The 17113-nt window shown below is 46.0% G+C and overlaps 1 protein-coding gene across 15 annotated transcripts in view; it reads right to left on the minus strand.

Annotated features, from left to right (window-relative positions):
* Window positions 1-17113, minus strand: part of CACNA1G (calcium voltage-gated channel subunit alpha1 G) — a 140897-nt gene that overhangs the window by 34361 nt on the left and 89423 nt on the right. For all 15 annotated transcript variants that reach the window (XM_061455462.1, XM_061455460.1, XM_061455458.1 and 12 more), the window contains 6 exons: window positions 15131-15231; window positions 14013-14136; window positions 11031-11099; window positions 9969-10153; window positions 3980-4106; window positions 605-730 (listed from right to left, as the gene is read on the minus strand). In XM_061455462.1, coding sequence (XP_061311446.1) covers window positions 605-730; window positions 3980-4106; window positions 9969-10153; window positions 11031-11099; window positions 14013-14136; window positions 15131-15231 — 732 coding nt within the window. The remainder of the gene's footprint in view (window positions 1-604; window positions 731-3979; window positions 4107-9968; window positions 10154-11030; window positions 11100-14012; window positions 14137-15130; window positions 15232-17113) is intronic.

Consider the following 17113-nt stretch of genomic DNA (forward strand, 5'->3'; position numbering starts at 1 on the left):
GCATGGGAAAAAGTTAGATATAGTTGCACTAAAGTTCTTTTAGTATAGTATTTTACTCCTCTTTGCCCTTTCCTGTCTGAGGATTATCATTACCTGCCTGGTAATGGGGCACTTTGATGCCCAAGGTTTCTCCTGGCAGCATGAACCTGTCAATACCCCTGGTTCAGCAATGAACACTAATTCGGAAACCACAAAGCAGAAGACAAAAGCAGTTTCATTTCTACCCTCCAGGTCTTCACTGCTCCCCACTAATTAGTCCTTACCACGCTACTAAAATAAGGCTGTGTTGCAGAGAAGGTTGAAATTGTCCGGCTCTATTAGACAAGCCCTTCTGCAAGATATATTTAGTTTGTTATGTAGCAGTGAAGCAATTAAGTACTCCACAAAGCCACATGTGCTTGTTCTGTTCCGAAAAGAAGTGTATGCCTGCTTGGAAACACTACCTTTGGGATTTACAGAGACAGAATGCTGTGTATGTGTATGTGAACTGAATCTTTACTGCAACTGGTAGTGCCCTGTAAGAAAATCCCACGGGATAATAACGCACAGGTTTTAAGTCAAGGAGGTAAAGGAGCAAAGAAGCAGATTACCATTCTATTAATACCTGGCCGAGATTATCAAAATTATACTTGTGCCGGACCCATTTGTAGCTTGCTTCTGTACAATCCGATTTATTTGTGATGTTTCTGGTGTCCTCCCCCTGGCAGACAAAAAACTTGCCTTTGAAAAGCTGCAAAATACGCAAAGAAGAGGAGAACTGTAAAGATTCAGCCTGCAGATGATGGGCATTTCTCCCTGGGTATTCTGCACTTCCCACGCTGACCAGAGGAGTTAAAGGAAATGGCCTCATTCGTGCAGGTTATTAAGTGTGAGCAGCCTATATAATACACACCTAATGAACAAATGCATGATCTCACATCGTTTAGGACACCCACCTCATGTATTAGGTTGTCTGGTTCACTGATCTGAGAATGCCCTAAAGGCCTTTGCTTCTGGGTCGGCAGCAGAAGTGTAGCTCCAGCTAATAGCCCAGACCAGCTAATGGTTTCTTACCACTTGTGGAACGACTCCAGCGGCTCTCAGCCCAGTTAATGGTGCTGGTTTTAAGAGTCACCGACAAATTAAGTGTAACAGGGGCCCTCTGTTAGCAAAGGAAAGGTGGCACTGATGAGCACAGCAATGGACTAAGCTCTGCTCTTAGGGGTCACAAGGGAACATGCCAAAGAGGAGCCAAGCTGCTGCAAGTGATGGGCTCTTGCTGAATCAAGACTACTGTCAGTACTGCTCTGGTCCCTGATCCTGAACACAGTTCTCCAGCCATCATTAGGCTCTGAAGTCTGTGCAGGGGTCTCTAAAAATATTCCCTGGGGTGAGCTTAAGGAGCCAAGCCCAAATAGTGCTGGCTACATGACCCTGAGCTTGTTTCCTTTGGTTTAAGCCAAAGGAGATGCAACTCCTGGGGAGTCAGCTCATTATTTACACCTGCAGAAGCAACATGAGCCTCCTGATTCTAGACCTGCTGCTTCCTCAACATGGAACAGACTGGTAGGGAATGATTACTGCTTCAGACAGGGTGATTGATGCTAGCAGGATGGATGGTATCAAAGCCCAGGAGACAACCAACAAATCTGGTTTTATTTGCTGACAGAAGCTATTGACATTGCTGGTTTTGGGGGAAATGGCAGCCTGCTCTCCAGGCTCCTTAAAACACCACCTGGGTATACAGAGAAAAGACACTGACAGATTTTGATCTGTTGTTTTAAACAAATATCAGTAGAAATAATAGTGAACAAGATAAACCCACACATTACTCCATGGGTTTCCTTCAGCAATCAACAGCAGAAGGATGTTCTCTAGGCATGCAAAATTAATCACCACTCAATGCAGCCATAAAACCTCTGGATGCAAAAAGAGAAGTATTCCCTGATCTTTCCATGGAGAAACACTATCTGTGGGTACGGCAGACTGGGGAGATATAGCCTTCACAGAGTAAAGCTTTAATTAAGCAGGAAGGTAAATAACTGGTTTTAATATATTGACTATAAATATAACTTCTCCAGGAGCTGGCCTGTAATGCCACTCAGATGGGAGCAGTAACACAGCTACTAACGGGGTCTGGAAATGCAAAGCTCTGTTTGCAAAAATGCTGATCCCCATCAGTGCTTCAGGTTTCAGCACTTCTGAGAGAGCCAGTGTTTCCCACTGTACTTGTTTTGCGTATTTCTTCTGTGTTACTAATGACTATTCATGCGTGGGCAAGCTCTACGCCAAAATCAGTCTTGCTAAGAGGAAATACCATTAGAAATGTGGACAGCTGAATTTTAATAGCATTTAAACCCTCTGGTTTAATCCCCGGTTTATATTTACGTGGGAAAACCAACTGTAACTTGGAGAGATCATCTTTTTATAGCAAATAGCTATGGCCCTAATCTTACACCTAATTAGACATGAATATTAACGGAGAACTTCGCATCCAGAATACAGGATCAGTCTTGCTTGTATCTACCACTTAAGCACATCAGCAGTCATGACAATTTAACCTAAGACTGCAAGTCACCAGGGAGAAAGCAATCGCAATTAGCAGGGAGGGAACTCAAAGAGCATGCTGCAACTTTTGTTGCTGGGTATAAATTTTCCTGTGTCTGGGTTTTATACTGTTTTACGGGATATGCTTTGTTTTATTAATCTGTTTAGTATAATGGATGGATGTTGTTGTACTCGAATGCAAAGCCAATCTAGCCACTGAGGTGGTTATGCATGGCACGTTCTCTGTTTATTTTCAATGCTGTATTTATTATTTAAAGAGTATATTAGTATAAAATATTACATAAGACACCTTTCTAAACCAAAGACAAACAGCTGCTTTCCAAAGCTGGCTGTGACAGATCAGATAAACTTCAGAAAGAAATAAGTGTTATGTCTGAATATTTATATGAGACAATCTCTTCAGGTGATGAGAAACCAACTGCATTGGAAACTCTGCCACTTTTCTCCTGGGTGCCTGCACTTCTGGGACTGAGGATATTGCCAGCAGAGCTGGCAGGAAGCAGACTCAGAAATCTCTATTTCTGCAAGCTTTCAGTTGTACAAGCTGTCAGAATCTGAATGAATTTCTAGTTCAAGGTCTCTCTGGAGTTTACAAACCAACAATTTCAGCTTTGAGAGTTTCTATTTCCCCATTGGTTTATACCTAGAAGAAGGGAGGGGAGACGTCCCTATGTTATCTTGCAGACAGAACAGGAATGGGATTTAACAGCTTCCCTAAGTGGAGCTTTTCTGGTGGTACACATCATGCATCAGGCCTGACCCTTCTGTGGTGTGGCTGGGCCAAGAAAGTGGAAAAATATCTTGAACCACATCCTATTGCACGCAAAGCAGAAGTTCTTGAGGTGGGGAAAGGATGAAGAAAGCCCGTTCTGTGCTTTAAGGGGGTCATCACGTTGGCTTTTGTAATCACTGCATGCAACAGGGAAGCCTCAAGAAAGTTCCAACACATCAAGCGACACAAAGCCAAGACTTGGAAGTCAGGAATAAATATGTCTTAGGAGCACTTGGAAGGCCACGCTGTGCTGCTGGGGTGGCAACTGAGGGATACATAAACCCTTGGGTCTGAGTCATTCCAGGCTGTTGACTGTGGCAAAGCTATGGATTCAAAACCAACACACACTTCTAAAGCTGGGCAGAGGACCTTGATGGAACCAGAGGGGCAAAACTAACTCTACTAACTGGATCTAACCACTGCTCCTTCAACTATGGCTGGGAATACATGCTGCTGGGTCACTGTTGTTAGACTGCAATTGTTAATGAGATTTTAATGGCTGATGAATAGTGGGAAATCTGCTTCCTCCTCAGCCAAACAGCCCATTGGTTCAGTTTCAGGAAGGTTTATAGTGTGCTATCAGTATAGATACCCAGATGTGGGGCCATGTGTGCCTCCTTACCTCCTTGGGTTAGGTGCTGAGGCTTACAGGGGACTCACCTGAACTCCCAGGATTCCAAAGATTATGAAAAAGGCACAGCAGATGACCACGATGTTTCCAATGGGCTTCAGGGATGACATGAGAGTCTCCACCACCAGCTTTAGTCCTTGGGCTCGACTGATGACTCTGCAGGGACATGTAAACATAAAAGCTATGTTAGTCCTGTCCTTGCCCTGTTCTGCCTCAAGATAGGAGATGTGGAGAAAACAGCATTAGGGAATTTGTTAGAATGGCAAATAACTCCAAGATCATCAGGACATCTTGAGGTTGCTCAGAGCCGCATCCAGCCTGACCTTGAACACTTCCAGGAATGGGGCATCTACCACCTCCCTGGGCGACCTGTGCCAGCATCTCACCACCTTCACCACAAACAATCTCTACATGTCCTCACAGTGCTGCTGTGCACAGAGCCCTGAGCTACCCCTCAGTATCATCACAGTCTCTTTATACCCACAGTACAACCTCAGCTACTGAACCAGTTGTGCCCACCAATCCCAGGCACCTAACCTTATTTCTGTAGCTCCTCCTTGTCTGGTACCACACAGAATTACTGTACTATGCTCTCAAGGACAACACTACAATAAAAGCACAAAACTTGTGTGATTTAGAGAAGCTATGTCACCATGCTGGGCAAGATGAACGAGGTATTCAGGCTCACAGACCTGAAGATGGAGAGCTAAAGGACCGAGAAAGGCATCTGAAGAGGTTGCACACCTCCCTGCTCTTGATGCCAACCGGAATTAAGCATTTCACTAGCGCTGTAAATCAATTTGTACTGATGCCACAGAAACTGTGTTTTCCCAAGGCAGAAATAGCTGTCTGCTGTGTAAGTCAGAGGGGTACTGGCTGGTGACTCCTTTGAACACTTGGCACTCAAAAGTGCCACAGAATTCCCCACCTTCCTGTTTCTGCCTGGTTCTCCTTCCTGCCATGGGAGTCCTCTCATTGCCCCTCTGTTTCTCCCCAAGCCTGGCTGCACCACCTGAAGCACAGTTGGAGTTTTACTGATGGGAGAGGATCCAAGTTCTCCTCTTTCCTGCTTCCCAGGGGTGCTCCCAGGAGAGGTCCCCATGGATGCATGCACCTTCCCAACATGCATGGCCTTAGCTGGGACCACAGCCAAGCCTGCACCAATCCTCCCCTGCCCCAGAGCCAGCTGCTTTAGCGAACTGCAGTGTTCAGTGTACAGCACCAGGGCTTTGAAAACCAGTTGGCTTTAAACAGAATCCTGAAAAGCTAAAAATTATTATTTCCCTTTTTTCTGGTTAAATATTTACTCGAAATGTCAAGGGTAACTCATCAATTATCATTTAAAAAATAAACAGATGGTGGTATTTTTATCCACTCCCTTAGCAGTGAAGCACAAAATGCAGATGCTGCTGTTCCTAATGCCTGATGTCTCTTCCAGGTAGCTGCTGTGGCTCCCCATTTCAGACACCTCAGGTTTCCCAGTGCTCAGATCTGGGGTATTTTAGGGGATGAGCTGGGGGGTGAGATGGCTTAGGGAGCAGAGGGCTGCTCAAGACTGAGATGGCTCCAGGGGATAGTGTGGACCCCATGCAGCCATGGAAGCATGGAGAAGGTTGGTGTGAGATGCCAAAACTGCCCATGTGCATTACCCCAGGCTGAGGTCCTCGCTTGGGGCAGTGATGCTGCTGCTGCTGTTGTTCATTGAGAGGCTGAGAGTTGAGCTGAAAACACCTAGCAGGGGCAACTGGACAATAGGTTGATGTGCCCTACTCAATGTGGTTAATCCAGCCTAACTGGCTAAGCAAGGGCTCTTCCCACTCCATCTAAGTGCACGCATTGAGATGGACAGTCTGAAGCTGAATATCTTTTCTAAATCCTCAGATAGTCTAAAGACGTTGCCATCCCTCAGCCTCACACCATCCTGGGTGAAATGCTACAACTGCCAAACTGAGAAACTGAGGCATGGGAAGACAGCAGGTCATATTCTCAGAGGTACGCAACAACTCCATTCCAATGATTTAAATGGAAATCAGGTACTTTGGTGCCTTTAGGGATCCTCAGTATGTTCTGTCCACTGTCACACAAGATGGAAACAAAGTCAGGTCTTCTCAGTTGAAGACCTGTGGTCGAAGCTACTGGAGCATCCTTAAATTTTGAGGAACAGGAAAAAAAATCAGTCTCCAGAGTATAAAGCTAATAATCTTCTCCAACACTTATTAAGAAAGTCTATTCTAGAAATAATAAAATGATTTCCCTTGTGAGATACTATTCGGTATCCAGCAGAGAAAGAAAATAGGAGGTTACTTGTCTGACTTCACAAAGCCATGTGTGTTGAGAAAAAAAAGGATGAGAAACTGCAGCATTTGGCTGCTTTCAGTGTTTTGATCAACCAGGGAATTCCTCAAACGAGAACGCATGAGGGTAAAAGCTGCCACCAGTTTAGCTCCACGCCAGAGCTGTTTCCAGCCCTACAGGGAGAGACGACTTTGAAAAGAGTTGGAAAAGTAATAGTTCTTACTAATGAAAACCTTGGAGCTCCTCAGACTAAGGGCTTGATCCAACGTCAAGGCAAGTCTGTGCGGACTCCTGCTGCTCTCCTGAGAGTCTGTTAACTCTCTTAAGAGGTGCCAATGAAATCCTGAGCATTTCCAGATTGTTAGTATCACCCTCAACATGTCAACATGCAGCACCCCCACACCTCATCAATGTTGCCCAAGTCCTGCTGATAGCAGGCTTTTAAACTCTGTATTATCTGACCCACCACTCCTGCTATTTATCCCTGAAGGACGCAGCTGATTTGGAGCCCTCAGGGTGTTCCAGAGCCATAGACCCACTGTTCAGGACAATTCCAGTCTGCGTTTGGCATGTGACAAATGGGGAAACTGAAATGAGACCATTTTGCCTTTTTTTTCCTTTTCAGTGTGAAGAAACATTAATCCCTCAAGTTCCTCCTGGTTCTGCTGGTCTCAGCATTCCCAAGGCTATTAAACCCCTGGTGTGAGACACTCCAAACCCATTGCCAGCCTCATCGCAGCTGGATCACATTTACTGATGTTAAGCCCGCTAGCCTGATCAGAGCGCTCAGAAGTAGCAGCAGCACTTAGATGAAGTAGCAGATCAACATTAATGAAGACCTTCCCCCACAGATTTAAACAAATAGCAAAGATGATATGATAGATAGAAGAGAGTCTCTGAAATGACTATTTCATACTGTGATGCTATAAAAAGTGAATAATTTAACTTCTTTAGAAGTTAAAGCCCAGGCTCTGTAGAGAGTAAAACAACACTGAAGTCCATTCACATTAAATCTGAATACATTTTCCATTTTGATTCCTCTTGTATCTTCAGCTACAACACTTGATCCCAACAACAGCAGGTTGAACGCATTAGGAAGGAATGTTATTGTATAAGCAATCCCTCTACTGGCTGAAACATCAGAGGGTCATGGAAATATCTTTAAATGTCACTCCTTTATGAATGTATTTTTGGAATTCTAGTCATAAAGCTCGGCTGGAATGCTCATGGTTTCAATTTGGAGGCTGATAATCAATCATGCAATCAAAAGCCCATGACTGGCACACAGGCCAGTATATTTTAATGTCTGGGTAAAAGGCACAAGTACTTGTGGGTTTGTGTGCTGCATAAAGCAGCGGGATTGTTTTCACAGGAGAAAATAAGAGGCAGAATGAGGGAGGTCTTTTGCAAGAAGAACTCCTTCACACCATCAACCAATAAAGCCAACACAGATACAGTGAGGGCTGTCCCTACTCTTGAGTGTGACACACACAGCCATGGCTTGGCTTCTAACTGAGGGTGTGCTCCCTGCAACCCTGTCCCCAAGCGCTCACAGAAAGGGAGGACAGAAGGAATCGGGTTAGCTCCCCTGTTATGGAGACAGAGCATTCGCTTTGGTCTCTGCCTTATACCTTCCTGGAAAGAAGAACATTGGCTTGGTCTCCATGAGGAGCTTCACGTGGACACAGGGACTGGATGTGCACGGTGTGCAAAGACCTCAAGTCACCTGTCCCAGCTGTCACCTCACGTTGATCCAGCTGAACATCCCAGGCAGTGATGATGTGATCCCTGAGCCGCGCAGCACAGCCGGCAGCAAAGGCAGAGAGGGCAGCGCAGGGCAGCCCAGATGTGCATCGCAGAGGCAGATGGGTTTCCACATGTGGAGATTTATGACTTACTGAAAAGCCCCCAGTTTGATGGCTGCTTTTTCATTTCCTACAAATCTAATTACAGGGGAATAGAACTGATTGTGAACATATTTAGGGAATGGGCTTGTTGCTGCCTTTTTACGTTTCCTTTGTAGTAGAAAGCAGCATGTTGGCTGAAAACATTCACACACTCTCTTGAGAAAACATATCAAATGCCAACAGGAGTGGAATAGCAATGGAAGAGCTTAATCCTGTTCCAGATGGCAGGTCTTCCTCCAGCCTGCAGTTACTCCCCTAACTGCGGAGCACTCATGTGTATAGGTGACTACAGAGAAAGGCTCTAGTCCTGGCCAGGCAGACCTATAGATCTACAAAGAAGCATGCAGGGTTTTTAGTAGGTCAGACAGGTAACTCTAGCAGGGCTCAGCACAACCCAATCCAGGTGACTCTGGTAGGGTTCAGCCCAACTCCAGCCTCTTCCTCTAGATCCGATTTAAACACACCACCTCAAAAGAGAAACTTGGACTCCCCAGTTCAGAGATGGGAAATCAATCCATCTCTTACCCAGAGCTCTACACATTATACTGTACATATTCTTAAACCAGGTCAAAAATCAGCCAGAACAGAACAACTGAGCAGGTCTATCAAAGCAGCAACTGGCAGGAACTACTCCAAGAAACCAGAGTTCACATGGAGATGTCAGGGGACACATGAAGTGGAAAAAAGTCTGAATTGGAGTCACATAAGACAGTCCAGTCATATGGTCGTGGAGCTGCACCGCACCAGTGGCACTGTCTGTCCAGATAAAAAAGATTAAAAGCAGCTCACGTCCAAAAACTCACCAGAAACAACATACACATAGAGCAATTTAAGAGAATGTCTTTCATAGCTGTTGAGATATTTGAAGGATATATGTATAGGCACGGTCATTGTTATTTAGACTTCTTATTCACACAGGGGTAGTAAAACAACATTTTCTGTCAGAAGCAGGGTCCTATTTTTCTGTCCTGAAATAGAAAATCCTGACTCAAAGCAAACCTTTGATGAAGGAAGCAGCAGTAAGATATGACAGGCGCACAAAGATGCTTTGAGCAGGAAGGTTTATTAGCTGCTGCATAACAAGAGCGGCAACAATGGTATTAAAGAGGGACTGCATTTAGCATGGAGAGAAACCTTCATGCCTTGGGGTACAGGACAAAACATATGCCTGTCTGGAAGAAGCTGGTACTTGGGCAGGTTCTTGTCAGAGGGGTGCCTTCTCCTGGGGCATGGGATACCGCCTGCTGTCAGAGCTGGGGAATCAAGCTAGCAGGACTATTGCTTTCATCTTGTCTGGGCAATTTTCAAAGTAAATGTCTCTGTAAAATTAGTGGGGAACTGAGAGGAAGAAAAAAAGCTTCTTTGCATTCTAGGTTGAGCAACAGTTGAGTCTCTGCTTCCTTAAAAATGATCTGCCACCTGCTACTAATTTCCTTCTTTGTTACGAAAGCCATTGACTGCCTGAAGGAAAGGGGGAGAAGAAGCTGTTAAGCTGCACTTTACACAGAGCAAATGAGAACAGAAATAGCAGGGGATGTGTGTTTTAATGAGCAAAAAGAGGCATTGATCGGTTTACTGCTGCACTAGGGGCTCGTCCCAAAACACGGTGAGCACCCGTAGCTCCTCGCGGCACCGCAGGACCTGAGGATGCTCATTGTCTGCAGAACAGCAGGAGGCTGGGCACAGCAGTGGTGACAGACACCCTGCCCATGTCTCATCACCCCCTTCCCTTGCACAGATGATGCTGCTTGCAGGAGAGGCACGGTTCTCCTTTGGCACACACACTCTATGCTCATTTAGTTCTTTCTCTGCTTACCTTAAGGGCCGCAGCGTCCTCAGCAGCCTCAAAACGCGCAGCATTCCTAGGATTTTCGTGCCGCTGTCCGACACCATCGAGACCAGGATGTCGATAACGGAGATGAGAACCAGCACCCCATCCAGCACGTTCCAGCTGCTTTTCAAGTAGGCTTTCTCCCCAAAACACAAGCCTAGTGCCACCACCTGCCCGGACACCAAGTTGCAAGAAATTATGACTACTGCATCTAATATGTTTCTTCCTGTTAGCAACCTGCTGAGAATGCAGTATTTACAGATGCAAGTTTGTGAGTCCATTTGCTTCCCAATATAGAAGCCTAATTAAACAAATCAACAAAGTGTTATACTTGTGTGAATTATAAAAATACCTCTGCAGAAACATCCCAGATTGTCCCTTACAGCTGATGTATTTTTAATGCAGCTAAATGTAGCTGCACAAAACTGTTCCTGTTTAGCTTTGGCATAAAAAGTTTGATCATAATTTATTCCTGCAGAGTGCTGGAGCAAAGGTTCAGAGTGGCTGACCCAAGCAATCATTTATGAGCTTTGCAAATAAAGAAACTAGAGAAACTTTCCAAAGAAAGAGCAATTGTTCTGCGAGATGATTATGAATTACACAAGAGAGATTTACAGCAATGGGTTTCTGAGCCTCCTGTCTCAAATCCAGCAAAGTGTTTCAACGTGCTTAATTTTAAGTCTCACCCTCCTCAGGAAAGCACATAGCTGCTTAGGTTGTTGAGGACAATTGGTTGTTGAAGACAATGGGTCTTACATGCATGGCTGAAGTTAAGCATGTACTCAAGAGCTTTGCTGAATAGGAAAGGATTGCTGAATTGAAGCATCCCATTGCTTGTATAATGGTGTAAATCAAGAGCAACTTCACTGAAATTGTTCTGATGTAAAACGTGCTCAGAATAAGGCATGTGGTGGGTATTTGAATACAATGCAGAAGAGGAAAGTATACACCTCACTGGTAGCTGGTAGACCTACGGGTTTTGTGAGTCCACAGTAATAAAATATCACTGCTATAATACAGGCACACTTATCCTCCACCTTCATTTACCTTAACTGTCATCTCAGTCAGGAAGATAACTGTAAAGATGTAATTGGAGAGTGTTAGGAAAATCCGTTCCTGAGGAAAAGAAAATGAGAGACAATATCTTATAGCCTGCTCTCTGCAGCTGTACATCTCCCTGTGCATATTTGGGTGGTTGCTAACTGTTTTCCAGCTTCTGTGCTGAAACAAGTTTTGGACTGTTTGCTCACAAACGGGGGACTCCTTAGAGAATCCTTAGAAAACATTTAGACAATTCCAGGCACGAGGATTCAGCACAGCCAGTGCCCGAGGCTGTGTCAGCACCATGGACAGGGGCACCCACCAGCACCTGCCCCAAAATCCATCCCCTTTTGCTCCCAAATCCCCCCATCTACCCCCAAATCCACACTCCCCTCCAGCATAAACAGGGAGGACTCATCCCCCTGGAATATGCTTGACACATCTCTACCTGCCCCTCACCTGCGGACGTCACCGCACAGTGCAAATATCACTGAGCTCCCAGTTCTCCTAGAAATTGAGTCAACATTCGAGTGGCTGTGCTGCAAGGCAAGCAGGACCCATGGGATGCTGAGGCTCAGCTGGCATCACTTGTCACAGCTCCACTGAAGCCAGCAAAGCTCTGGGGGCTTATGCCAGCTGAGACCTGCCCCCAAAAGGTTGATTCTCTTGTTCAAAGCCACAGGCTATACCTGGCCTGAAGCCCAACAGTCTCATCTCCCAGTCTCCTGTGCTATCCACCAGACCATGCAGTCCTCACTGCCACCAATCTGCAATAGCAGCTAGTGATTACAGATGAGACCATGGACTGGTTCCCTATCTGTAGTTAGCAGAAACCTTTCTTTTTAATGATGATCATTAAATAAATTACACTTTTCCCTAATCCCTAAACAATCTCTGATTGCCTGTACTAAGAAATGGACAGCAGAAGGCTGAGGCTGGAGGAAAGATGATATGTGTGCATGTATGCATGTATGCACACAATTGATCCAGCCCCGGTTCTGCTAATAACGATTTTGGATTTATTTCTGCTGTTCCCTACAGAGCAGTCCTGCAGGAGATGCAGATCTCGCTCAAAATGAGATGCAATTTAAACAAGACAAAACACCTTGGCAACTCTCTCGCTTGCCAGATCATGATTTACTGAAAGTGACTCAGGAACCACAGAGTAGCTTGTTTCCATCCAGGGTCCATAATTAATTAGGTCCTAGACCTTCACTGTGATTGCGGGAGCTGTGATAGGAAACATCTCTGGCTGTTAGCTGACTGCCACACAAAAGACTGCTGTAGAGGGGCAGGCAGCACGCAGGAGAAAGAGGATAGGGACCCGCTTGTGGAGCTGGAGATAAAACAGCAATAGCATAGAGAAGAGACTGAGGATATTACATTCCTCTCTGGCAAGCTCGTGGCTATTTTGAAGGATAATCTCCCCGACCCATGTCGTGCACTCTGCAATGGGGAGTGCATGTTGGCTAGCAACAACATCCCCCGCTCTCATAAGCCAGCTGAAACTGGGACAGGGAAAGGGAACTCGCTTGAAGGAGCTGGAAAATCCACAGTTCGGGGAAGCAAAGTACAATTATTTCAAACAACTCAAGCTAAACTAACTCTCTCGGTTTCCAGATGAGAGCTCCCTCAGTGCAGGCGGGGCCTGAGCACCCCTCCTGTCTCCCCTGCTCCTGCCCCACAGCTCAGCATCTCCCATCTCCTCTCTGCTGCTCCCAGGCTGCAGTCCAGCTCCGCTCCAGCCCTGGATGATCCAGTTTGGTTCCCTTCATTATAACCTGATGCTGATCAATCTCACACCAGTCATCTCTGCACTCCTCCAATGCAGGGGGACACCACATCCTCCTCTCATATATGAAGTACTGGGGTTTTATGATACATCCCTTTGCTGTGAACATCTCAAACTCATGCATGTCACACCATTCCCTTCATCCCTGTGTAACTACAGCTCCTTTCGGAGACAGTCTTGGTGAATGGTAGCTCTCTGAGGACAAAGCAAGGGGCTCCAAGAAGCATTTTGGATTTCAAGGGGCATTCTCAGGCTGCCCCATTTAGGGAACAGCAGGGTGATTTGTTCCTGCTAGATCAGCTGGCAGGGAGTCCTGCTCTGTTCTTGCAGCTGTGACTCAGTGCACCACGACTGCACAATAACCAAAAGAAAAGGATTTAGGGGAAGGACCACTGGGCAAACTATTACAGTAAGGAGGACTACTAGGGAGAGCTTAAAATAGGCACAGAGCAGCCAAGGCTCCAGTTTTAAGGTCTTACACTGAAGATCCACAAAAATGAACAGCCTGACACGCCTACATCAACAAAACAGGATTCTATGTGATATGAGCAGTCTTTTGCAATACATCAGCAAGAACCCAGGGTATCTCTGAGCCACAATCTATGCTAAAATAAAAGAGCAATAGGATTCTGCCCCTCTGACTGATGGATGTTGATGCTGTGAAGGTCTGGTTTGAGAAATCCTTATGTAGTCCATTAAACAAAATTGTTTGGGGAAATGGCATCACAGTGCATGTATCAATTCAGGTCTTTGTGTCACAACAAAGCTGATACACAAAGGGGAGAGAAGAATATGAAATGAACAGCTTCCCCCATTGCTTTTGCACCACACATACGTGCTGGTGGAGAACAGATGGAAGAAACGAACATTGTGTTGAGAGAGGAAAAGTGTTTGAAGGTTTATCAGAGAAGGAAACAGAGACAGATGTCATGCTTACGTGCTAAAACCTTGATTGTACTGCAGAAATGGGATATTCCATCTACTGCAGGCCATAAGATCTGCTCTTATACTCTGACAGGGCACTGGATAGGGACCAGGAGAGCTGCTGTACCTCATTCAAAGGATACACAAGGAGTGTTGATAACTTCCCATTTAAAAAGAGAAAGGAAGTGAGATCAAGTGCACAGCAGTGAGGTCCAAGCCATGGGTGTTGGCTCCACGAGGAGCACAGGAAAACGTTAACCTCAGAAACTCACGGCACTGTGAGGCTCGATTTTGGGTCTTTCCATAGCGATGGTAATGCAGTTCAGGAAAATGATCACCAAGACGATATGATCAAACATCTTGTGTGTGATGATTTTATTGCACATCAGACGGAATCTGCCGAGAAAGGAAAAAGAAAACAAAAAAGAGGGCACAGAGACCAGCTGTTAATGCTCTACTGGATGGGGAGGAGCACAGCACCTCCGTGCATGGCAGGGGAGTCGAGCGCTCCGTTTGCAAAGCAGATGAACTACAATCTCCCAATCCCCTCCCTGGCAGAGCCACACGTTGCAGGCAGATCGGGGTACGAATAGGAAAGGATCTGAGATACAGAACTGGGCTGTTAACTTCAAGCCCTGGTAATGTTATAGGGGGCTTTGGGTCACTTGAATCAGAGCAGCTGGTTCCATAATTTGGATATGTGGCCAGGTTTGGATCTGACCCCCTACCTGTTCCACAGTGCTCAGGTTTAGCTTAATAAAGGAAGGAATACTCCCAGCAAGCCCGTGAGGGTTGAGAGCACATGGGACAAAGGGATAGAAGCTATTTATTGTGACAGATGGCTGTACACTGACCCAGGATTTATAATACCGAATTACATTTCCCGAAGTCTGTTTCTGAAAATCACTCTAATCTTTGTGTGAATGAACTCCAATGCTGTCCGGGCCCATTAGCTCTAACATGGGAAACCCTCACTGAGCATGGGTGCATGTCCAGAGGAACACGTAAGAGAGCACAGAGCCCAAACAGCACCAGCACGGCTGGGCTTTGGGAAGGCAAGAACTGGGGGCCTGCAGGGAAAGAGAGAGGGGAGGAGGAAGTCCAGGCTTAGAGGAAGGTCTAGGAGGCCAAGGAGCATCCTTTGCTGTGTTGTAAGTTGCAGCAGGACAAATTCAGATTCCTCTGCCTAACCAACACCTCTCCCCCTTGCTTCAAACGCTCCATGCTCCATCAAGTGAAAATATGGGTCATTCCTGGATACTCCTATCCTGTGTGACCCTCATCTAGTGCTGGAGTAGGGGAAAGGCTGGGAGTTTTGTAGAGAGAAGCAGAGCAAACCACTGTAAAAAGGGCACCCATGCCCAGCATCACCTAAGCGCAGCTGCCTTACCTTGAGTGAGGAGGGAAGATGTAGATGGACCAGGAATCTCTCTCTTTGCAGCAGGTCGGGAGCCGTGCCCGTACCCACGCCTTCATGCGGTCCTTTTTGCTCTAGGAGGAAAATGTACAGCAGAACAGGAGGAAAACACAGAGAGAACTGTTAAAACAATAAAATCCCACACTTCCAAGTGAAGGACTCGGGGCAGTTTTTCACTGAACACAGATCTCCCAAGTGTTCAGCAAAGCTGCAATACAATGTTCTCCCCACCAAAAAGGACCCCTCTGGGCAGGGGAAGGAGCTTTGGCAGGCAGGTGAGGGCTGTGCTGGCCCTGTGATCTCACAGGATTTCGTCTTGCTTATTCCTCCACACAGTAACTGCATCCGGCACACAGTTAGCCAAGAGGACAAACATGATAAATAGAACCCTTGCCCAGAGGACTGATAACCCTCTCCAAAATAACCTGCTCTGGTCATCCTCAGTCCCTCCAGATACTCATCAGATGCTTACCTGAATCTTCTAAGGGCTTTTATGGTATTTTTTGTGTGTGTGTAGGGGGGGGGTGTTGTCTAGGGTATTTTCAAGGGTACAGAATAGTTATGTCAGAGGTTATAAAGGGAGCAGAGGGAAGGATTCCTGCTGCTTCCTAGGCCAACCCCTATGTCCCTGCACCACTGGAAAGCTGAAGAAATCATCTGGGACCTGAGTTGTGCTCCAGGAACACAATGGTGAGCATCTGCCTCTCATTCAGCATGAACAGATTAAATGGGAGATTATAAAGCCAGAAGGGAACGCTGTAGCCAGGCTGACCTTCTGCATGAACACGAGCCATTCGACTCCTGCAAATTAATTCCTACTTGAAGCCACGACGCATCCTCAGCTGCACAGACTTATGCTTTAGATTGTCTCTAAGGTTATTTAAGGTCAGGAGGCCAGATTGTAAAAGCTTTAGCCAGCAGGTCAGCTGAAGACATCCAGAATTGGATGCCGAGGGGAAACCTCATCCCAGCTGCACCAGCCTCTGGATTAGGTTTGTCACCCTCTCATCCATAGGTCTCTGAGGCCAGGTCAGGATTTCTAATCCAATTGACGCTGCAGTGTTAGCGCCTTCCGCATGGACAATCAGCAGAAGCCAGGCCAACACCTCGCCCACCATGCTGGGGCTTTCCCTTCCAAATCAAAGCATCAGATTGTAAATCTACAGACTGATGTGTGCAGTGTTCACCACAGTGCTTTGGATTTACGGATAAATAAAACCAAATCACTGCTCTTTCACTACCCTTATTTCTCTGCCACCACCTGGGCCTGGAATGTGGCTGAACGGGCTCTCTGAAGCTTTCTTTTGCAGATGCTCAGAGATGTGAGCATGAAGCACTGCACAGGAATCACCACTCACAGCCCAGGAGCATCAGGACCCCAGGGCTGAAGCACTTCTATTTATCTCACCCTGGAAACAGGGAGCAGGGATTTGTTTGGAGCCAAACTGTTAGCAATTGAAGGTACTCTGGACTGTAAAAATGGGATTCGTTAGGGTAATTGAGTGGAATGGGGGAAGTGCTTTCTGTTCCTCTACGCACTCAGCCAGGGGTCTCATTAGCAATGGGTAATAACTGGTGTAATGTCCGTTTTAATGAAAGCACTTGGTGACAACCTGAACCCTTCATAAAATGAAAACCACCTTGTGAAAATAACAAGAAAAGTTTGAATAACAATAAAAGACGAGAGCTTTCTGCCCCTCTCCTTTAGCTGCCTGTCCTTCCCTCACCTTCTATGCCACAGCACACCAGTAGGTTTTGGCCACGTCTTGGCTCTTTTCACATCACTCTTCCAACTCCAGGCGAGGAGTTAGAACTGTTCCCTTCTCTCTAAACTGTATTTAACAGTGTATGCATCCTTGGGGTTGTGTTATCCCTTCAAGCAGCCTAGTTAGTTTAATCACCCATAGATTTAACAAAGGTAAATAAATGGGTAAAGATCAAGTGTCTGCTCAAAGT

The sequence above is a fragment of the Pezoporus flaviventris genome, unplaced genomic scaffold (genome assembly GCF_033815535.1).
Source record: "Pezoporus flaviventris isolate CSIRO_AGI_PZ_B2104156 unplaced genomic scaffold, CSIRO_AGI_Pfla_v1 ptg000020l, whole genome shotgun sequence".
Lineage (NCBI taxonomy): Eukaryota > Metazoa > Chordata > Aves > Psittaciformes > Psittacidae > Pezoporus > Pezoporus flaviventris.